The 24,106-nt window shown below is 50.4% G+C and overlaps 1 protein-coding gene across 1 annotated transcript in view; it reads right to left on the bottom strand.

Annotated features, from left to right (window-relative positions):
- Window positions 1-23,075, bottom strand: part of LOC104304326 (laminin subunit alpha-2) — a 94,342-nt gene extending 71,267 nt beyond the window's left edge. The window contains exons 1-2 of the mRNA XM_054173982.1: window positions 22,985-23,075; window positions 18,966-19,078 (exon numbers count right to left, since the gene is read on the bottom strand). Of these exons, the coding sequence (XP_054029957.1) occupies window positions 18,966-19,078; window positions 22,985-23,075 (204 nt within the window). The remainder of the gene's footprint in view (window positions 1-18,965; window positions 19,079-22,984) is intronic.
- Between the last annotated feature and the right edge of the window lie 1,031 nt (window positions 23,076-24,106).

Below are 24,106 nucleotides of genomic sequence, written 5' to 3' on the forward strand. Positions count from 1 at the left end.
ACACCTGCAGAAGATGCATTTTGCTTTAAAAAAGCAACTGAGATGATCTCAACTTCAACCACTCTGAGCTCCACCCCCTATGCAGAACTATGAGGAGGCTCAGGGCCCTTTAAGACCATTCCCTTCTCCTTGAGAAAAATTGATCCCTTTCAGTATGTCTCAACTCTGGCTCAGGTTGGAAGTAAAAGATGATTATAACTTGTGCCACCTAACAATCTGTATCTGCATGAAAAGCAAAGCCTATTAAAGCACTGCACTTTGCAAAATGCCAGCCTGCAAAGCTCTCGACTCGTCCAGCTGTTGAGTATCTGAAGCACATTAAGGCAAATGGTGGTGGGGGGGGGAGGGTTAGAGGGGGGGGAGCTGGTACCTGTAAAGCTTCTGGCAATGGCAGCTTTGCCCTTTGCAATTTTCCCTGTTGGTTTTCTCCATCCCCCACTGCTCAGCTGCTTTGTGAGGGCCTCAAAGAGAACAGCTGCTGTCTCTTGGCCATTCCTTTCTTTGGCTGCTCATCGCTTGGCCTCGTGCACACCAGAATTGAAGGCTAAAGTTAGCAATTTCTTTTCACAGTGCCTTTTGAATAATGGCAGAGAGCAAGTTGTTTTTGCTCTTGATTTCCTAAGGCTAATCACTTCTTTCCATGGAGAGAGAGTGTGGGGAGGGAAGGAAAATTGATGGGCATGACAATATTCAAACCTTTCCTCTTCGAGCCTAGACAATGGGAGAGTGGAACAAAGGTGGTTCTTTAGTTCTGTGCTGGATGGGGGGTTTTTTTGCTGGGTTTTTTCTTCTTTTTTTTGTTTTTCATGGCTGGATCCAGGAACTGATGCTCAGCTTGGGTCCAGAAGTGTTGAGAGGACCCAGGGTAAAGTGTTAGAATGGAATGGAATGGAATGGAATGGAATGGAATGGAACGGAACGGAACGGAACGGAACAGAATAGAATAGAATAGAATAGAATAGAATAGAATAGAATAGAATAGAATAGAATAGAATAGAATAGAATAGAATAGAATAATAAACCAGGTTGGAAGAGACCTTCAAGATCATCAAGTCCAACCTATCACCCATCACCACCTAATCAACTAACCCATGGCACCAAGCATCCTGTCAAGCCTTGCCCTGAACAGCCCCAGTGACGGCGACCCCACCACCTCCTCAGGCAGCCCATTCCAGTGGGCAATCACTCTCTCTGTGTAAAACTTCCTCCTAACCTCCAGCCTAAACCTCCCCTGATGCAGCCTGAGACTGTGTCCTTTTGTTCTGGTGGTGGCTGCCTGGGAGAAGAGACCAACCTCTGCCTGACTGCAACCTCCCTTCAGGGAGTTGGAGAGAGCAAGAAGGTCTCCCCTGAGTCTCCTCTTCTCCAGGCTAAGCAACCCCAGCTCCCTCAGCCTCTCCTCACAGGGCTGTGCTCCAAGCACCTCACCAACCTTGTTGCCCTTCTCTGGACACCTTCCAGCAAGTCAACCTCCTTCCTAAACTGAGGAGCCCAGAATTGGACACAGGATTCAAGGTGTGGCCTAACCAGTGCAGTGTACAGGGGCAGAATGACCTCCCTGCTCCTGCTGGCCACACTCTTCCTGATGCAGGCCAGGATGCCATTGGCCCTCCTGGCTGCCTGGGCACACTGCAGGCTCATGTTCAGCCTACCATCAACCAGCACCCCCAGGTCCCTCTCTGCCTGGCTGCTCTCAGCCACTCTGACCCCAGGCTGTAGCTCTGCATGGGGTTGTTGTGGCAACGTGCAGAACCCGTTCTCATCTTGTTCAGGGAGGTTTCTGCACGGTGCCCTCTCACCAGCTGCGCTTCAGGGTGACCTGACTGTCCCTCCAGCTTCAGAGGGCAAGAACTGTCACAGCTGGCTCCTGAGGCTCCATTTCAAAGTTCTGTAAGGCACAAAGCTTGAAACCTAAACACAAAGAAATTATTCATGGCTTCATAGAATGGGTTGGGAAGGACCCTAAGGATTCACCTAGTTCCAACCCTCTGCTGGCGGCAGGGATGTCTCTCACCGGCCCAGGCTGCTCAAGGCCCTGTACAAGGCCTTGAACAGCTCCAGGGAGAGGTTCATCTCCACAGCCCGCCCTGGGCAACCCTGTTCCAGTGTCTCATCACTCTCACCCTAAAGAATTTCTTCCTCAGCTCCAGTCTCAATCTGCCCTTTACCCACTCAAAGCCATTGTCCTTCATCCTGGCACTCCCAGCCCTTGTCAAAAGTCCCTCCCCAGCTCTCCTGGAGCCCCTTCAGGTACTGGGAGGCTGCTCTGAGGTCTCCCTGAAGCCTTCTCCAGGCTGAACAGCCCAAGGTCTCCCAGCCTGTCCCCATGCAGGAGGTGCTCCAGCCCTCTGATGGTTGATTCTCCCCTATCAATTCTTGATTCATAGAAATTCTTTACCTTTTCATTCCATAATATTAATTTTAGCATAGTAAAAAACTACTTAGTCTCATTGTACCCTCTTGTCTTTTCCAGGTGACTCCTTGTAGCCTCACCTTCAATATCTCCAAGGTTTGGGTCTCAACTCCCTCCCTGAGCAACCTGCTCCAGTGTTCCACCACCCTCATGGTGCAGAACTGGTTCCTAACATCCAATCTAAGTCTACTCTTCTCTGATTTCTAACCACTGCCCCTTGTTCTATCACTCCAGACCTTTGTAAACAGTCCCTCTGCAGCCTTCTTGTGCCTAATAGTGACTGGAAGGTTGCTATTAGGTCTCCTCAGAGTCTTCTCTCCAGGCTAAGTAATAGAAGGCAAGGAACCTCCAAAAGAAAAACTGTACATTTAACCATCCAGGTTGGGGAAAATGTGCACCCTCAGCAAGTTTGCTGATGGCACCAAGCTGTGTGGGGCAGCTGACAGCTGCAGGGAAGGATCCATCCAGAGGGACCTGCACAGGCTGCAGAGCTGGGCCCAGGAAAACCTCAGGAGGGTCAACAAGACCAAGGGCAAGGTCCTGCAGCTGGGGCAGGGCAATCCCAGACACCAAACAGGCTGGGCAGGGACTGGCTGGAGAGCAATCCTGAAGAAAAGGCCTTGGGAGTGCTGGGGGAGGAGAAGCTCAGCAGGAGCCAGCAGGGAGCACTTGCAGCCCAGAGAGCCAAGCAGAGCCTGGGCTGCAGCAAGAGAAGTGTGGCCAGCAGGGCCAGGGAGGGGATTCTGCCCCTCTGCTCCACTCTGCTGAGACCACAGCTGCAGCTCTGGGGCCAGTGCTGGAGCCTCTGTGCCAGGAAGGCTCTGGAGGGGCTGGAAGGTGTCCAGAGCAGGGCCACGAGGAGGAGCAGAGGGCTGGAGCTGCTCTGCTGTGAGCACAGACTGAGGGAGTTGGGGCTGTGCAGGCTGGAGAAGAGAAGGCTTCAGGGAGACCTTAGAGCAGCCTTCCAGTACCTGGTTCTATGAATGTGCCTTGAGAACTAAAGTTGGAAGCATTTGGTTGCTTAGACATCTTTCTGACTAACCACAATGCAATACAGTTATGGTCTGATTTGGTGGGGAGCATAAAAAGAAACACTGGGCAAAATACTGATGCTGAGACTTACTGTGAACACAACTCCTCAGCCTTGCAGGCAGCACTTCCCATGGTGGGAACTGCCACTGATCTTTCAGGGCTCTAATGGCTTCTTAGCATTTCAGAATGCATTGAAGAGGGCTCCCTCCATGGCTTCTTGCCCCACTGGTAAAGAAAACTTTCTTCTGTAATGCTGCAGGAAAGTCAACCCCAGTAACTCCACTAACACTTGTTTGTTAGAACATCTGAAGGTTTGCTCTCTCCAACTCCCTGCAGGGAGGCTGTAACCAGGAGGGAGTTGGTCTCTTCTCTTAAGCAACCAGCAGCAGAACAAGAGGACACAGTCTCAAGCTGTGCCAGGGGAGGTTTAGGCTGGAGGTGAGGAGAAAGTTCTTCCCAGAGAGAGTTGTCAGCCATTGGAATGTGCTGCCCAGGGAGGTGGTGGAGTCCCCATCCCTGGAGGTGTTCAAGAGGGGATTGGATGTGGCACTTGGTGCCATGGTTTAGCCATGAGGTCTGTGGTGCCAGGTTGGACTCGATGATCTTTGAGGTCTCTTCCAACCTTGGTGGTACTGTGATGTCTCTTAACTCAGCAGGCCCTGCTGGACTTATTGCTGCTAGAGAGCTGCACTCTCAGCCCTCAGCTAAAGGAGGAGGTCACTCCTGTTTCTCTAGGCTTTTGTCTGAGCCAGATCAGCGTGGAAAACTTGATTCTGAGGCAAGAACTCAGCCCTGGATGACATCTGCTACCAGTCTGCACATCTTCTCTGCTTGCCAGGGAGGGAAAGCCAGGTGGAAAGCCGGGGAGGACACTTCCTACTAGCGTAGAAACCAGGTTGCTCTCCACAATGTTCATTGTGATGTCAAAATATTTACTGCAGCTGGTTTGTTTTCCTTAGCACTAATAATTATGTTCTCTGGGTGTGTTTGCTATAAATCTCCACTGCTATATTTATATGCTGCTTGTTTTCTCCTTTTTCCTTTTGCCCAAATCATTTCATGATAAACTCACTTCAAGCCCAGTAGTTTTGCTTTGGTTAAGAGGAGTATCAGAAGGGCAAAGTAGGTTTTGTTTCATCTTACAGAGATTCCACTATTGAGTTACCAGCAAATTGTCAAAGTGAAGAACTGAAGGGAATTCATAGAATCATAGAATCAGTCAGGGTTGGAAGGGACCACAAGGATCATCCAGTTCCAACCCCCCTGCCATGGGCAGGGACATCTCATCTTAGATCAGACTGGCCATCACAGAATGGTTTGGGTTGGAAGGGACCTTGAAGATCACTTAGTTCAACCCCCCTGCCATGGACAGGGACACCTCCTAGGAGACCAAGCTGCTGAAGACTTCATCCAATCTGGCTTTCAACATTTATCATAGAATCACAGAATCATTGAACCAGCCAGGTTGAAAAAGACCTCAGAGAAATCAAGTCCACCCTAGTACCTAATACCTAACACCTCCTGACAACTAAACCATGGCTCCAAGTGCCACAGCCAAGCTACCCAGAGCCCTGTCCAGCCTCACCTTGAATATCTCCAGGGATGGGGCCCCAACCACCTCCCTTCCACAGCCCTCATGGTGCAGAACTTGTTCCTCACATCCAATCTCAATCTGCTCTTCTCTAGTCTGAAGCCATTGCCCTTGGTCCTGTCCCTGCAGGCCTTTGCAAACAGTCTCTCTCCATCCTTCTTGTAGTCCCCTTCAGGTACTGGAAGGCTATTAGGTTTCTCCAGAGCCTTCTCTTCTCCAGGCTGAACACCCCCAGCTCCCTCAGCCTGGCCTCATAGCAGAGCTGCCCCAACCCTCTGATCATTTTTGTGCTCCTCCTCTGGAAGCCCAATTAGAAACTGATCTGGCAGAATCTAACCCCCAAAACCAAGATACAGTTCCCAGTGTCAGGTCATGGCTCAGGTTCATTGCACAAGCACTCAGGTGCTGGTGCCAGGAGAAGGGAGACAGGGATGTATCTTTCAGCCACTTTGGAGAGGGGGATGCAATGGGGAATACCTAACTCAGCTGTGAAACCCTGGATGCAGTGGGGAATACCTAACTCAGCTGTGAAACACTGGATGCAGTGGGGAATACCTAACTCAGCTGTGAAACACTGGATGCAGTGGGGAATACCTAACTCAGCTGTGAAACCCTGGATGCAGTGGGGAATACCTAACTCAGCTGTGAAACCCTGGATGCAGTGGGGAATACCTAACTCAGCTGTGAAACCCTGGATGCAAGGGGGAATACCTAACTCAGCTGTGAAACACTGGATGCAATGGGGAATACCTAACTCAGCTGTGAAACACTGGATGCAGTGGGGAATACCTAACTCAGCTGTGAAACCCTGGATGCAGTGAGGAATACCTAACTCAGCTGTGAAACCCTGGATGCAGTGGGGAATACCTAACTCAGCTGTGAAACCCTGGATGCAAGGGGGAATACCTAACTCAGCTGTGACACCCTGGATGCAGTGGGGAATACCTAACTCAGCTGTGAAACACTGGATGCAGTGGGGAATACCTAACTCAGCTGTGAAACCCTGGATGCAGTGGGGAATACCTAACTCAGCTGTGAAACCCTGGATGCAGTGGGGAATACCTAACTCAGCTGTGAAACCCTGGATGCAAGGGGGAATACCTAACTCAGCTGTGAAACACTGGATGCAATGGGGAATACCTAACTCAGCTGTGAAACACTGGATGCAGTGGGGAATACCTAACTCAGCTGTGAAACCCTGGATGCAGTGAGGAATACCTAACTCAGCTGTGAAACCCTGGATGCAGTGGGGAATACCTAACTCAGCTGTGAAACCCTGGATGCAAGGGGGAATACCTAACTCAGCTGTGACACCCTGGATGCAGTGGGGAATACCTAACTCAGCTGTGAAACACTGGATGCAGTGGGGAATACCTAACTCAGCTGTGAAACCCTGGATGCAGTGGGGAATACCTAACTCAGCTGTGAAACACTGGATGCAGTGGGGATACCTAACTCAGCTGTGAAACCCTGGATGCAAGGGGGAATACCTAACTCAGCTGTGAAACACTGGATGCAATGGGGAATACCTAACTCAGCTGTGAAACACTGGATGCAGTGGGGAATACCTAACTCAGCTGTGAAACCCTGGATGCAGTGGGGAATACCTAACTCAGCTGTGAAACACTGGATGCAAGGGGGAATACCTAACTCAGCTGTGAAACCCTGGATGCAGTGGGGAATACCTAACTCAGCTGTGAAACCCTGGATGCAGTGAGGAATACCTAACTCAGCTGTGAAACCCTGGATGCAGTGGGGAATACCTAACTCAGCTGTGAAACCCTGGATGCAAGGGGGAATACCTAACTCAGCTGTGACACCCTGGATGCAGTGGGGAATACCTAACTCAGCTGTGAAACACTGGATGCAGTGGGGAATACCTAACTCAGCTGTGAAACCCTGGATGCAGTGGGGAATACCTAACTCAGCTGTGAAACCCTGGATGCAGTGAGGAATACCTAACTCAGCTGTGAAACCCTGGATGCAGTGGGGAATACCTAACTCAGCTGTGAAACCCTGGATGCAGTGGGGAATACCTAACTCAGCTGTGAAACCCTGGATGCAGTGGGGAATACCTAACTCAGCTGTGAAACCCTGGATGCAGTGGGGAATACCTAACTCAGCTGTGAAACACTGGATGCAGTGGGGAATACCTAACTCAGCTGTGAAACCCTGGATGCAGTGGGGAATACCTAACTCAGCTGTGAAACTCTGGATGCAATGGGGAATACCTAACTCAGCTGTGAAACACTGGATGCAAGGGGGAATACCTAACTCAGCTGTGAAACCCTGGATGCAGTGGGGAATACCTAACTCAGCTGTGAAACCCTGGATGCAAGGGGGAATACCTAACTCAGCTGTGAAACACTGGATGCAGTGGGGAATACCTAACTCAGCTGTGAAACACTGGATGCAAGGGGGAATACCTAACTCAGCTGTGAAACCCTGGATGCAGTGGGGAATACCTAACTCAGCTGTGAAACACTGGATGCAAGGGGGAATACCTAACTCATCTGTGAAACACTGGATGCAAGGGGGAATACCTAACTCAGCTGTGAAACACTGGATGCAAGGGGGAATACCTAACTCAGCTGTGAAACACTGGATGCAGTGGGGAATACCTAACTCAGCTGTGAAACACTGGATGCAGTGGGGAATACCTAACTCAGCTGTGAAACCCTGGATGCAGTGGGGAATACCTAACTCAGCTGTGAAACACTGGATGCAAGGGGGAATACCTAACTCAGCTGTGAAACACTGGATGCAGTGGGGAATACCTAACTCAGCTGTGAAACCCTGGATGCAAGGGGGAATACCTAACTCAGCTGTGAAACACTGGATGCAGTGGGGAATACCTAACTCAGCTGTGACACCCTGGATGCAGTGGGGAATACCTAACTCAGCTGTGACACCCTGGATGCAAGGGGGAATACCTAACTCAGCTGTGAAACCCTGGATGCAGTGGGGAATACCTAACTCAGCTGTGAAACCCTGGATGCAGTGGGGAATACCTAACTCAGCTGTGAAACACTGGATGCAGTGGGGAATACCTAACTCAGCTGTGAAACACTGGATGCAGTGGGGAATACCTAACTCAGCTGTGAAACCCTGGATGCAGTGGGGAATACCTAACTCAGCTGTGAAACCCTGGATGCAGTGGGGAATACCTAACTCAGCTGTGAAACACTGGATGCAAGGGGGAATACCTAACTCAGCTGTGAAACACTGGATGCAGTGGGGAATACCTAACTCAGCTGTGAAACACTGGATGCAGTGGGGAATACCTAACTCAGCTGTGAAACCCTGGATGCAGTGGGGAATACCTAACTCAGCTGTGAAACACTGGATGCAAGGGGGAATACCTAACTCAGCTGTGAAACACTGGATGCAAGGGGGAATACCTAACTCAGCTGTGAAACACTGGATGCAGTGGGGAATACCTAACTCAGCTGTGAAACCCTGGATGCAGTGGGGAATACCTAACTCAGCTGTGAAACACTGGATGCAGTGGGGAATACCTAACTCAGCTGTGAAACACTGGATGCAGTGGGGAATACCTAACTCAGCTGTGAAACACTGGATGCAAGGGGGAATACCTAACTCAGCTGTGAAACACTGGATGCAAGGGGGAATACCTAACTCAGCTGTGAAACACTGGATGCAGTGGGGAATACCTAACTCAGCTGTGAAACACTGGATGCAGTGGGGAATACCTAACTCAGCTGTGAAACCCTGGATGCAGTGGGGAATACCTAACTCAGCTGTGAAACCTGGATGCAGTGGGGAATACCTAACTCAGCTGTGAAACCCTGGATGCAGTGGGGAATACCTAACTCAGCTGTGAAACCCTGGATGCAAGGGGGAATACCTAACTCAGCTGTGAAACCCTGGATGCAGTGGGGAATACCTAACTCAGCTGTGAAACACTGGATGCAGTGGGGAATACCTAACTCAGCTGTGAAACACTGGATGCAAGGGGGAATACCTAACTCAGCTGTGAAACCCTGGATGCAGTGGGGAATACCTAACTCAGCTGTGACACCCTGGATGCAGTGGGGAATACCTAACTCAGCTGTGACACCCTGGATGCAGTGGGGAATACCTAACTCAGCTGTGAAACACTGGATGCAGTGGGGAATACCTAACTCAGCTGTGAAACACTGGATGCAGTGGGGAATACCTAACTCAGCTGTGAAACCCTGGATGCAGTGGGGAATACCTAACTCAGCTGTGAAACACTGGATGCAAGGGGGAATACCTAACTCAGCTGTGAAACACTGGATGCAAGGGGGAATACCTAACTCAGCTGTGAAACACTGGATGCAGTGAGGAATACCTAACTCAGCTGTGAAACCCTGGATGCAGTGGGGAATACCTAACTCAGCTGTGAAACACTGGATGCAGTGGGGAATACCTAACTCAGCTGTGAAACCCTGGATGCAGTGGGAATACCTAACTCAGCTGTGAAACACTGGATGCAGTGGGGAATACCTAACTCAGCTGTGAAACCCTGGATGCAGTGGGGAATACCTAACTCAGCTGTGAAACACTGGATGCAAGGGGGAATACCTAACTCAGCTGTGAAACACTGGATGCAGTGGGGAATACCTAACTCAGCTGTGAAACTCTGGATGCAGTGGGGAATACCTAACTCAGCTGTGAAACTCTGGATGCAATGGGGAATACCTAACTCAGCTGTGAAACCCTGGATGCAGTGGGGAATACCTAACTCAGCTGTGAAACTCTGGATGCAGTGGGGAATACCTAACTCAGCTGTGAAACTCTGGATGCAGTGGGGAATACCTAACTCAGCTGTGAAACACTGGATGCAAGGGGAAATACCTAACTCAGCTGTGAAACACTGGATGCAAGGGGGAATACCTAACTCAGCTGTGAAACCCTGGATGCAGTGGGGAATACCTAACTCAGCTGTGAAACACTGGATGCAGTGGGGAATACCTAACTCAGCTGTGAAACACTGGATGCAGTGGGGAATACCTAACTCAGCTGTGAAACACTGGATGCAAGGGGGAATACCTAACTCAGCTGTGACACCCTGGATGCAAGGGGGAATACCTAACTCAGCTGTGACACCCTGGATGCAGTGGGGAATACCTAACTCAGCTGTGACACCCTGGATGCAGTGGGGAATACCTAACTCAGCTGTGAAACACTGGATGCAGTGGGGAATAGCTAACTCAGCTGTGAAACCCTGGATGCAGTAGGGAATACCTAACTCAGCTGTGAAACACTGGATGCAGTGGGGAATACCTAACTCAGCTGTGAAACTCTGGATGCAGTGGGGAATACCTAACTCAGCTGTGAAACCCTGGATGCAGTGGGGAATACCTAACTCAGCTGTGAAACCCTGGATGCAGTGGGGAATACCTAACTCAGCTGTGAAACTCTGGATGCAGTGGGGAATACCTAACTCAGCTGTGAAACCCTGGATGCAGTGGGGAATACCTAACTCAGCTGTGAAACACTGGATGCAGTGGGGAATACCTAACTCAGCTGTGAAACCCTGGATGCAGTGGGGAATACCTAACTCAGCTGTGAAACACTGGATGCAGTGGGGAATACCTAACTCAGCTGTGAAACCCTGGATGCAGTGGGGAATACCTAACTCAGCTGTGAAACACTGGATGCAGTGGGGAATACCTAACTCAGCTGTGAAACCCTGGATGCAGTGGGGAATACCTAACTCAGCTGTGAAACACTGGATGCAGTGGGGAATACCTAACTCAGCTGTGAAACCCTGGATGCAGTGGGGAATACCTAACTCAGCTGTGAAACCCTGGATGCAGTGGGGAATACCTAACTCAGCTGTGAAACACTGGATGCAAGGGGGAATACCTAACTCAGCTGTGAAACACTGGATGCAAGGGGGAATACCTAACTCAGCTGTGAAACCCTGGATGCAGTGGGGAATACCTAACTCAGCTGTGAAACCCTGGATGCAGTGGGGAATACCTAACTCAGCTGTGAAACACTGGATGCAGTGGGGAATACCTAACTCAGCTGTGAAACCCTGGATGCAGTGGGGAATACCTAACTCAGCTGTGAAACACTGGATGCAGTGAGGAATACCTAACTCAGCTGTGAAACCCTGGATGCAAGGGGGAATACCTAACTCAGCTGTGAAACACTGGATGCAAGGGGGAATACCTAACTCAGCTGTGAAACCCTGGATGCAGTGGGGAATACCTAACTCAGCTGTGAAACACTGGATGCAGTGGGGAATACCTAACTCAGCTGTGAAACCCTGGATGCAGTGGGGAATACCTAACTCAGCTGTGAAACCCTGGATGCAGTGGGGAATACCTAACTCAGCTGTGAAACACTGGATGCAGTGGGGAATACCTAACTCAGCTGTGAAACCCTGGATGCAGTGGGGAATACCTAACTCAGCTGTGAAACACTGGATGCAGTGGGGAATACCTAACTCAGCTGTGAAACACTGGATGCAAGGGGGAATACCTAACTCAGCTGTGAAACACTGGATGCAGTGGGGAATACCTAACTCAGCTGTGAAACACTGGATGCAGTGGGGAATACCTAACTCAGCTGTGAAACACTGCTTTCAGAAATGTATGATGTGCCATTTCTGATTGTAGCTGTCCTATGTAGAGTAGGAAAGAGTAAAGATGTCCTTTCCAGGGCATTCTTTCTTCCCTAATGATCTTTTCTCCTTCATTTTGGTGACAACTGTGCACATACAGGTTCTCTTTCCCTTCATTTACAGGAGGGGATTTTTTCCCCCCCTCTTCCCATAGACTACCACACCAGGCTTTGATAACCCTGGTCTGCCTCCCATCCTGCTATTTTCCTGTCCCAGCTGAATCCCTCCCATTCTTCTTGTCACAGTTTCTTGGTTTCCTCCTGTTTGTCTTTTGCCACAGAGCCATTTAGCTGCAGAGAAAGCAAAAGCAATCAGCTCTGCAAATCTTTTCCTCTCCCCAGCATTAGCCTTATTAAGGCTATGTGATGGCTGTGTGTGCACACTCACGTGTGTGTACTTCTGCTCAAGGGGATTAAAGTGAATCAAACACCCAAGAAACTCTTCCAAAGCAGCACCAAATCCTCCAGTCTAATTACATGTGGACAACACAGAATTAACAAAAAAAAAGGAATTAATTTAGCATTAGCAGAACATTGCTACCTCCTGGCAACTAAACCATGGCTCCAAGTGCCACAGCCAAGCCTTTCTTGAACACTTCCAGGGATGGTGACTCCACCACCTCCCTGGGCAGCACATTCCAATGGCCAATCTCTCTTGCTGTGAAGAACTTCTTCCTAACATCCAGCCTAAACCTCCCCTGGCACATCTTGAGACTGTGTCCTCTTGTTCTGCTGCTGGCTGCCTGGGAGAAGAGACCAACATCTGCTTGTCCACAACCTCCCTTCAGGGAGTTGGAGAGAGCAAGAAGGTCACCCCTGAGTCTCCTCCTCTCCAGGCTAAGCAACCCCAGCTCCCTCAGCCTCTCCTCACAGGGCTGTGCCCCAGACCCCTCCCCAGGTTTGTTGCCCTTCTCTGGACATCTTCCAGCAACTCAACCTCCTTCCTAAACTGAGGGGCCCAGAACAGGACACAGGACTCAAGGTGTGGCCTAACCAGTGCAGTGTACAGGGGCACAATGACCTCCCTGCTCCTGCTGGCCACACTCTTCCTGATGCATGCCAGGATGCCATTGGCCCTCTTGGCTGCCTGGGCACACTGGAGGCTCATGTTCAGCCTACCATCGACCACTACCCCCAGGTCCCTCTCTGCCTGGCTGCTCTCAGCCACTCTGCCCCCAGCCTGTAGCACTGCCTGGGGTTGCTGTGCCCAATGTGCAGAACCTGGCACTTGGATGTGTTCATTCTCATACCTTTGGTAGATATCTCCATAATGAGCTTATTTAGAAGGATCTTTATTTTCCTGTTTACACCCAATAAGTGATTTCTTTACATTTTACTACTTTTCTGTTCAAGATCTGTGAAAAATTTTAAAGGCATAGCCTAAAATGCTCACACCCTCTAAGATCATCAACACACCACCACCTTGTCCCCAGGTGCCACACACTGCTTGAGCACCTCCAGAGATGGTCACTCCACCACCTCCCTGGGCAGCCTGTTCCATAGAATCGTAGGATCACAGAGTCATAGAAGTATCAGGGTTAGAAGGGACCTCAAGGATCAGCCAGTTCCAACCCCCTGCCATGGGCAGGGACACCTCACACTACAGCAGGTTGCTCACAGCCACCTCCAGCCTGGCTGCAAACACCTCCAGGCAGGAGGCTGCCACCACCTCCCTGGGCAACCTGTGCCAGGCTCTCACCACCCTCCTGGGGAACAACTTCTTCCTCACAGCCAATCTCAATCTCCCCATTTCTAGTTCTGCTCCATCCCCCCCAGTCCTATCCCTCCCTGACACCCTCAAAAGTCCCTCCCCAGTTTTCTTGTAGCCCCTTTCAGATCCTGGAAGGCCACAATTAGGTCTCCTGGGAGCCTTCTCTTCTCCAGATTGAACAACCCCAACTCTCTCAGTCTGTCCTCATAGCAGAGCAGCTCCAGCAGCTCCATTCCCCTCAGTCCTATCCTTCCCTGACCCCCTCAAAAGTCCCTCCCCAGCTCTCCTGTAGCCCCCTTCCAATCGCCAACGAGCGCACACCAGCTTTGTATGGCTACACTACACAATCAAACAAAAATCATCTTTAAAAGCAGCTGCCCCCAGAAGGGCAAACATTACATAAATGAGGACAGTGTAATTATTTCCCTGTTTTCCTCATGAAACTGGGCTTGCTGAAAGCATTCCACGTGCCATCATAATTAGCAGTAACAGCACACAAACCAGTGCGCTCCTGCAATTTTCGCTCCATTACTTGGAGATTCCTTGTTTGTGATTCCTGCCTCACCAAGCAGAAGTTGAGCATCTTTTCTGCTTGAAGCAAGAATTCATCACCACAAACACAGCAATTACTGCATCCCCTCCCAAGCAAAGGCACTGCTGCTGAGTGAGGTCTCACAAGGTCCCCGGTGACCCTCGCCACTCACGGCGACGACGCTGCGCGACGCTGGGGCTGCGAGAGGAGTCCTGTGCTCTCCTGCCTGCTTCCACAGAGCCCACGGCCCTGGGCACACAAAATCACCCAACTAAACAAACAAAGCCTCCTAATGCTCCCCAAATTCCAAACAGCCACCTGGCTGCAGCCTCCCTTCAGCTAGTTGTGGAGAGCAGTGGGGTCTCCCCTGAGCCGCCTCTTCTCTGGGCTGGGCAGCCCCAGCTTCCTCAGCCTCTCCTCACAGGGCATTCAAGAAAGGCTTGGATGTGGCACTAGGAACCATGGTTTAGTTGTCAGGTGTTAGGTATTAGGCACTAGGTTGGACTTGATGACCTCTGAGGTCTTTTCCAACCTGGTTGATTCTGTGATTCTTAGCAGCTGTGGCCAGTTAGGCTGAGTGCCTCCAAAAAACCAAAGAAGCCATAGAGTTAAGGCCCCCAGTGTTAAGAGTGGCCAGCCCAGGGGGTGGACACAGGATAAAGTCTATTTCTATCCATAAATCCTGCATCCTTATGAATCTGGCTGTAAAGTTATGGTCTTCAAAGTCTTTCTCTTTCCTCCCTCTCTGCTCCCGTGGGAGACTCTTGTCTGCTATCGATGGGGGAGTGTCAGAGGCATCTTGGGCCTGAGTAACTTCATATTTTCCTGTGCAATCTTGACCTGTTCAGGCCTAATGCCAGGGTAAAAAGGTAGAGGGAGGCAGTTCAGCCCGGACCAGCCTGAAACCAGCCTAGCAATGGCAGTGGGAAGAAAGAGTCCTGGGGAATTGGGTGAACCCCAGGTGGGGAGAAGGGAAGTGTTGGGCTTTTGGTCTGGTGAAAGGAAGTTAGAATCATAGAATTGTTTGGGTTGGAAGGGACCTCAAGGCTCAGCCAGTTCCAACCCCCTGCCATGGGCAGGGACACCTCACACTACAGCAGGTTGCTCACAGCCACCTCCAGCCTGGCTGCAAACACCTCCAGGCAGGAGGCTGCCACCACCTCCCTGGGCAACCTGTGCCAGCGTCTCACCTCCCTCATGGGGAACAACTTCTTCCTCACATCCAATCTCAATCTCCCCATTGCTAATTTTGCTCCATCCCCCCCAGTCCTATTACTCCCTGACACCCTCAAAAGTCCCTCCCCAGTTTTCTTGGAGCCCCCTGCAGATCCTGGAAAGCCACAATGAGGTCTCCTGGGAGCCTTCTCCTCTCCAGCCTGCACAACCCCAACTCCCTCAGTCTGTCCTCACAGCAGAGCAGCTCCAGCCCTCTGCTCCTCCTCGTGGCCCTTCTCTGGACACCTTCCAGCACCTCCAGAGCCTTCCTGTAATAACTTGTGTGTTTAGAGTTGGGATCTCTTTGAATTGCTATGCTCCCCACTATGCTTTGTAGTTTTTGTGTGTATGCATTGCTTTTCCATTTAAACTTCCCAGGACTGTCCAACCCATTTGTGTGAGAGTTATTTGGAGCAATAGAGCATCTGTCCCCCGCTAAACTGGGACAGCAGCCTAAAAGCCAAGCAAATCACAACAGAGCTCTGACTATGCTTTGGGGAACAAAACTGTTCTGCTTCCCCAAGGTGGTGAGCACACACAGCATGCACTCCTAACTGCATGGCTTGTAAGAGAATTGTTTCAGCTGGGAAACACCTCCAAGATCCTTGAGCCCAACCAAAATGAAACATAAAACCATTAAGGTTGGAAAAGCCATCTGAGGTCGTCAAGTCCAACCATAAACCTGGCCACCATGGCCAGGAAACCATGTCCCAAAGGGTCCCATGTCCACACCTTTCTTCAACACCTCAAGGGATGGTGACTCCACCACCTCCCTGGGCAGCCTATTCCAATTCCCTGACCACTCTTGCAGGAAAAAAATCAGATCACAAAGAGTGTTCCAGACAGCAGTAGTGACACAGGGTCTTATCCCATCTCTCTGACATTCAAGGAAAGCTCAGTGCTGCTCCTACTTCCAGCCAACACAACTGAAGGGGTGTAAGAGAAGCTATCAGCTTCAGTAATGCAAAAGGACCAGCAAGTACCTTGAAGATAAGCAAGAGAACATGGAAAAGAAACAGGCTGGAGACATAGTGCATTGTTCTCAGATCACCCTCAGCTGGCACCCAAAGAAGCCTTTCAAATACTTTAGAACAGCCCAGAAGTTCTTCTCTCCTCTGATCCTATAGCTATTAGTGTCTGCCCAGGGAGGTGGCTGGGGCCCCATCCTGGAGATATTCAGGTGATCAACCTGATCTAGTTGAGGATAGAATGGAATGGAATGGAATGGAATGGAATGGAATGGAATGGAATGGAATGGAATAGAATAGAATAGAATAGAATAGAATAGAATAGAATAGAATAGAATAGAATAGACCAGGTTGGAAGAGACCTTCAAGATCATAAAGTCCAACCTATTATCCAACACCACCCAATCAACTAACCCATGGCATCAAGCATCCTGTCAAGCCTCGTCCTGAACACCCCCAGCGACGGCGATCGATGTCCCTGCTGACTGCAGGGGAGCTGGACTGGATGAGCTTTGGAGGTCCCTTCCAACCCAAACCAGTCTATGATGCTGTATTAGATACTGGAACAGGTTGCCCAGAGGTGTGGTGTGCTGGAGGCCCCATCCCCTGAGACATTCAAGGTCAGACTGGACGTGGCCCTGAGCAGCCTGCTCTAATTGGAGAGGTCCCTGCTGACTGCAGGGGTGTTGGACAAGATGACCTTTGAGGCTCCCTTCCAGCCCAAAGCAATCTATGAAATTATAAAAGCCAGAGCTTCCAGAAGTGCACAGATGTGCTCTGTGTATAAAATAAGTACCTGTTGTATCTTTGCCCTGGATGAATAGCAGGGAAACCCAGAAGCTGGAAGGCCCTGGTTTAGCAGACCTGACCAAAACAACTACATGAGTGAAATCACTTCAGGTGACAAAAGCAAAGGTGATAATTTACTTCTAGTGCCTGAGAGCTGCTCCCATATCAACAGATCACAGCCAGCAAGAGGCACAACCCCCTGCTGCAAAGGCAAAACCAGTTAATCACTCTGGAAGTTTAAAAGACATTTTTAAAGCCCCAAACTATTTACTGCTCAGGAGCTCGAACTCTAACGTCTGACAAAGGTTCAGCTGTGCTGACTGCAAGAGAAATGCACTTGGAATCCTTTAGCACACACAAGGACAGGCAGATGTGGGATTGTTTCTGGCAGCAACAGCAAGGGCTCTAAAGCCAGAGTGCTAACAGTTCCTCCAGGACTCAAAGGTTCTTCCAGGTACAAAGACTACTTGGTCAATAAGACCAAGGGCAGGGTCCTGCAGCTGGGTGGAGGCAATCCCAGGCACAAATCCAGGCTGGGCAGGGACTGGCTGGAAAGCAGCCCTGAGGAGAGAGACTTGGGGGTGCTGAGGGAGGAGAAGCTCACCAGGAGCTCTCAGTGTGCACTTGCAGCCCAGAGAGCCAAGCAGAGCCTGGGCTGCAGCAAGAGAAGTGTGGCCAGCAGGGCCAGGGAGGGGATTCTCCCCCTCTGCTCAGCTCTGGGGAGACCCCACCTGGAGTACTGCCTGCAGTTCTGGAGCCCCTATGACAAGAGGGATCTGGAAGTGCTGGAAGGTGTCCAGAGAAGGGCCACAAGAAAGAGAGAGGGCTGGAGATGCTCTGCTGTGAGGACAGACTGAGGGAGCTGGGGCTGTTCAGTCTGGAGAAGAGAAGGCTCTGAGGAGACCTAATTGTGGCCTTCCAGTATCTGCAGGGGGCTCCAAGAAGGCTGGGGAGGGACTGCTCAGGATCTCAGGGAGTGATAGGACTAGGGGGAATGGAATGAAGCTGGAGGTGGGGAGATTCAGGCTGGAGGGGAGGAGGAAGTTCTTCCCCAGGAGAGTGGTGAAGCCCTGGAATGGGTTGTCCAGGGAGGTGGTTGGGGCCCCATCCCTGGAGGTGTTTAAGCACAGACTGGATGAGGCTCTGGCCAGCCTGATCTAGTGTGAGGTGTCCCTGCCCATGGCAGGGGGGGTTGGAATGAGATGATCCTTGTGGTCCCTTCCAACCCTGACTGATGCTATCATTCTATGATGATACTGAGCTGGGGTTGGACTGGATGAGCTTTCAAGGTCCCTTCCAGCCCCTGAAATTCTGTGTTCCTCTTATTATTCCTGATTAACCTTATCAAGTAAACCATTGCTTTTAATTCACAGAGCTAGGTTACAATGAATTGGGCAGTCACAATTAGCCATGGGAACAACAGCAAGTTGCAGGAGAAGCTCTGTGTGCCCTCATAGCATAACACCAACACAGAGCAGAGAGGGAAAGGAGCATTGTGAAGGCAAGAAAGCCTCTGGAGAGACAAAGAGAAGCCCATCTGGATGTGTCCCTGTGTGACCTGCTCTAGGTGACCCTGCTCTGGCAGAGGGGGTAGGACTGGATGATCTCCAGAGGTCCCTTCCAGCCTCTGCCATTCTGTCATTCTGTGAGTTCAGAGTTTTTTCAGCAGCTTGGAGAGTAGCTAAGGACCATATCTGTCTTTCCTGTCTGGAATGAGAGTGGTGTTGCTAGAAGGTCACAAACCTTCATGGCTCTGTTGGAGTCACAGAATCATTTTGGGTTGGAAGAGACCTTTAAGGTCATGGAGCCCAACCTTGAACCTTTGGATGTTTGCAGGACCTGAGAGAGAGCTGATGTTGAGCAAGAGCTTGTGCTACTTTCTTTAATATAGCCAAAGCCCTTGGGTTGGAGAGAACCTCAGAAAGATCAGTCTCATGCTGTGTGTTTGGGAGCAGCTAACAGTCAGGTTTTCATGCAGTGCAGGACAAGCCTCACATCTCACAACCTCAGATAAAACCAACACAGAGCAGAGAGGGAAAGAAGCATTGGGAAGGCAAGGAAGCCTCTGGAGAGACAAAGAAAGAGAAGCCTACCTGTTGGAGGTCCAAGGTAATGGTCACATAATGGTATTCAATTCCATTCTGGATGCTTGGGCTTTGCCACCAAGTGTTCTTGCCATCAATGGCATTTGTTATTGGGTGTCGTTCTGGTAGGAGAGCAGAGATGCAGAAAGAGACTTTTAATCTATTAGATTTTAATGGGTGTAGATCTAAAATATGGATTTGCACACAATTACACAGATAATGAGACAGCAATTTAGAGTAAAAGGCTGGAAATTAATTTCTCTCTTGCTCATTGGGCACAGTCATGCTTCTGATTGATTAAGGAGGTGGAACATCTCCCTGGGAGGCCAGGCTGAGGGAGCTGGGGCTTGGAGCTTGGAGCAGAGGAGCTGTGAGGGCTGCCCTCATTGCTGGGGATAAAGATGTGCAGGGCTGGAGCCAGGCTCTGCTCAGGGATGTCCAGGGACAGCACAAGGGGTTCTGGAGGCAAGCTGGAGCAGAGCAGCTGCCATGGGAACAGAAGGGAAAACATCCCTGTGAGGGTGCTGAGCCCTGGAGCAGGCTGCCCAGAGAGGTTGTGGAGTCTTAGAATCACAGAATCAACCAGGTTGGAAATGACCTCAGAGATCATTGAGTCCAAACTATCACCCAACACCTCCTGACAACTAAACCATGGCTCCAAGTGCCACATCCAATCCCCTCTTAAACACCTCCAGGGATGGGGACTCCACCACCTCCCTGGGCAGCACATTCCAATGGGCAATCTCTCTTTCTGGGAAGAACTTTCTCCTCACCTCCAGCCTGGAGGTGTTCAAGAAATGTGTGGCCTTGGCCCTTAGGGACAGGGTTTAGTGGCCATGGTGGTGTTGGGTTGATGGTTGGACTTGATGTTCTTAGAGGTCTTTTCCAACTGAAACAATTCTATGATTCTATTTTAATTGTTATTTAAACCAACCAGCCACATTCAGAGTCCTTTTGTCTCTGGCTTTTTGCTACACCAACCACCCATGGAGGACAGGGGTTGATGCTCATGAAGGACAACCAGCATGTCTGAGCATATTGAAGGGTGTGAGGAGAAAGTTCTTCCCAGCAAGAGGAACTGGCCACTGGAATGTGCTGCCCAGGGAGGTGGTGGAGTCCCCATCCCTGGAGGTGTTCAAGAAAGGCTTGGATGTGGCACTTGGAGCCATGGTTTAGTTGCCAGGAGGTGCTAGGTATTAGGTAATAGGGTGGACTTGATGATCACAGAATCACCAAGGCTGGAAGAGACCTCAAAGATCATCGAGTCCAAGCTGTCACCACAGACCTCATGACTAAACCATGGCACCAAGTGCCACATCCAATCCCCTCTTGAACACCTCCAGGGATGGGGACTCCACCACCTCCCTGGGCAGCACATTCCAATGGCTAAAACTCTCTCTGGGAAGAACTTTCTCCTCACCTCCAGCCCTGGCACAGCTTGAGACTTTGTCCTCTGTGTCCTCTATGATCTCTGAGGTCTTTCCCAACCTGGTTGATTCTGTGATTGTATGATTCTATGCTTCTGTGCTTCTATGACTGAGGGAAGGCAATAGCCCTCAAAACTGCATATACCAAATGTTCCATTTCAAGATCAGACTATTTAGTGGCAGTAGTGAGCACCAGGCTCTGCAAGGTAGACCACCGGGGCCACAAGTGATGTTAGCAGTAGGTCATATTGAAGGGAGAGGAGCCACCCCCTATGCTTTACAGGTTCTCAGTCCCCCCAGCTCTGATCATTTCCTCAAACCTTGGCTTTAACTGAGTACTGCCCCCCTCAAAACATCACCTGCAAGCCAAACCCAAAGCTGCTGGGTGGCCGTGACAGAAGCTAAGTGGAAATTGTCCTCTCAGTCTCTTCAGGTGGAATTGATACGAAAGCAAATCACAGGAGGGAGGGCTGGGAGCTGAAGCAACACTTAACTGTAATCACCACGATGAAAGTTTAATTATAATTAATGTGAAAACACTGATTAATTGCTGGCACATTTTACCTGTTTAAAAAGGCAAGGGAAAACAACAGCACATCTGCAAAAAGCCCTGGCTTGCAAAGGCACTTCCAGGACCAAATCTCCCCTGATGGATGGCAGGGGGAACAGCTTAAAAAAGAGTGAGCCCATCAAACTGTGCCTTTTAATTTGGGCTCACATGTGATTAACCAGGGGATTTGTGTTCATTTCCTACTACAGTAATTAAGGGGAGGCACTCCAGACTTGCACATTCCAGGGGGATCGTTTAAACTCTGCTTATATTACACACTTCTCCTATTAATGAGCCATCTCTGTTTCAATAAAGCACTTCCTCCTGCCACAGGAACATTTCCAAACCTTAATGTCAGATGTGGCTGGCAACAGCAGGCCAGGCATGCTGAAGCTGGGGAGATTCAAGCTTTTAACAAGGGAGGGGTGAAGGGGAACACATTGGACATGACAATCTTGAAGGTCTCTTCCAACCTGGTCTATTCTATTCTAGTCTAGTCTAGTCTAGTCTAGTCTATTCTATTCCTACAAATCACTCAGATGGGGTTTCATAGAATCATAGAATGGTCCAGGCCAGAAGGGACCTCCAAAGCTCCTCCAGTCCAACCTTGCCACAGTCAGTAATCAGATCAGGCTGCCCAGGGCTTCGTTGAGCCTCACTTTGAATATCTCAAGGGAAGGAACCTCAACCACCTCCCTGGACAACCTGTTCCAGTGTTCCACCACCCTCATGGTGCAGAATTTCTTCCTAACATCCAATCTAAACCTGCCCTTCTCTAGTTTGAAGCCATTGCCCTTTGTCCTGTCCCTGCAGGCCTTTGCAAACAGTCTCTCTCCATCCTTCTTGTAGCCCCCTTCAGGTACTGGAAGGTCTCCCCAGAGCCTTTTCTTCTTCAGGCTGAACAGGCCCAGCTCCTTCAGTCTGTCCACATGAGCAGAGGTGCTGCAACCCCCACTGCCAAAGCAGGATCACCTAGGGCAGGTCACACAGCAACACATCCAGATGGGTCATTAGTTACTAACATGTCCAGAGCAGGAGACCCCACAACCTCTCTGGGCAGCCTGCTCCAGGGCTCCAGCACTCTCACACCAAAGAAGTTTCTCCTCATGTTGAGGTGGAACCTCCTGGCTTCCAGTTTCTGTCCATTTCCCTTCATTCTACCCCAGGACATCACTGAGCAGAGCCTGGCCCCATCTTGCCCCCCACCCCTCAAGATATTTGTAACCATTGATCAGATCCCCTCTCAGCCTTCTCTTCTCCAGGCTAACCAGCCCCAGGGCTCTCAGCCTTTGCCCATCACACAGATGTTCCAGACCCTTCAGCATCCTCACAGCCTTCGCTGGACTTGCTCTTGGACTTGGAAGCTCAGAACTGGGCACAACACTCCAGGTGTGGTCTCACCAGAGGGAGAACAGATACAGACTGAGACACAGCAAAGGGAGAAGATGGACAACATAATTTCCAAAGAAAGAGGCAGACAGTGCACAGCAAATAGAATAGAATAGAATAGAATAGAATAGAACAGGATAGAGTAGAATAGAGTAGAATAGAGTAGAATAGAATAGAATAGAATAGAATAGAATAGAATAGAATAGAATAGAATAGACCAGGTTGGAAAAGACCTTTGAGATCATCAAGTCCAACCTATCACCCAGCACCATCTAATCAACTAAACCATGGCACCAAGCACCCTATCAAGTCACCTCCTGAACACCTCCAATGATGCTGATTCCACCACCTCCTTGGGCAGCACATTCCAGTGGCTAACAACTCTCTCTGGGAAGAACTTTCTCCTCACCTCCAGCCTAAATCTCCCCTGGCACAGCTTGAGGCTGTGGCCTATTGTTCTGGTGCTGGGTGCCTGGGAGAAGAGTCCAACCTCCGCTTGTCTACAACCTCCCTTCAGGGAGTTGCAGAGAGCAAGAAGGTCTCCCCTGAGCCTCCTCTTCTCCAGGCTAAGCAACCCCAGCTCCCTCAGGTTTGTTTGCCAAGTCCCTACACCCCAGGATCAAAGCCATTTTCCAGGGAGACAAGGGCAGCAGCGGACGTACGGTGCGGAACTCTGCTCCTCTGGTCACAGATGCGGCACTGGGGGTGCCTGGCAGGCTGTCCAGGCACGTGCTCAACGAGCTTGCAGTACATCTCCCGACCCTTTTCTCCACAGGTAGCGTTGGTTGTGATGAGAGCATTGGTAGCCAGGTTCAGCACAGCGGGAAACAACCCTGCAAAGAAAACAAGATGAGATTAGAATCACAGAACCAACCAGGCTGGGAGAGGCCTCAGAGATCACCAAGTCCAACCTAGCACCTAATACCTAACACCTCCTGGCAACTAAACCATGGCTCCAAGTGCCACATCCAAGCCTTTCTTGAACACCTCCAGGGATGGGGACTCCACCACCTCCCTGAGCAGCACATCCCAATGGTCAATTCCTCTTTCTGGGAAGAACTTTCTCCTCACCTCCAGCCTAAACTTCCCCTGGCAGAGCTTGAGACTGTGTCCTCTTGTTCTGGTGCTGATTGATCTTCAAGGATCCCTTCCAACCTGGTGCACTCCATGATTCTGTTATTAACCTGTGTGCCATTTAATTACCAAGCTTGGGTGCTCATGGTACATCTGTCCTCTGACACTGTGAGCTAGTGACTGTCATATAGAATCATATAGTATCAGTCAGGGTTGGAAGGGACCACAAGGATCAGCCAGTTCCAACCCACCTGCCATGGGCAGGGACACCCCACACTAGATCAGGCTGGCCAGAGCCTCATCCAGCCTGGCCTTAAACACCTCCAGGGACAAGGCCCCAACCACCTCCCTGGACAACCCATTGTGGCTTCACCACTCTCATGGGGAAGAACTTCCTTCTCACCTCCAGCCTGAATCTCCCCACCTCCAGCTTCATTCCATTCCCCCTAGTCCTATCACTCCCTGAGATCCTGAGCAGTCCCTCCCCAGCCTTCTTGGAGCCCCCTTCAGACACTGGAAGGCCACAATTAGATCACCTCAGAGCCTTCTCTTCTCCAGACTGAACAGCCCCAACTCCTTCAGTCTTTCCTCACAGGAGAGGTGCTCCAGCCCTCTGCTCATCCTCCTGGCCCTCATGTTCCTTTTAAACCCATGTTCAACACACTGTTTGAGCAAGGCAAGCCATTAGTTACTAACCTGTCCAGCTTGGG

This window comes from Dryobates pubescens, chromosome 28 (assembly GCF_014839835.1).
Source record: "Dryobates pubescens isolate bDryPub1 chromosome 28, bDryPub1.pri, whole genome shotgun sequence".
Lineage (NCBI taxonomy): Eukaryota > Metazoa > Chordata > Aves > Piciformes > Picidae > Dryobates > Dryobates pubescens.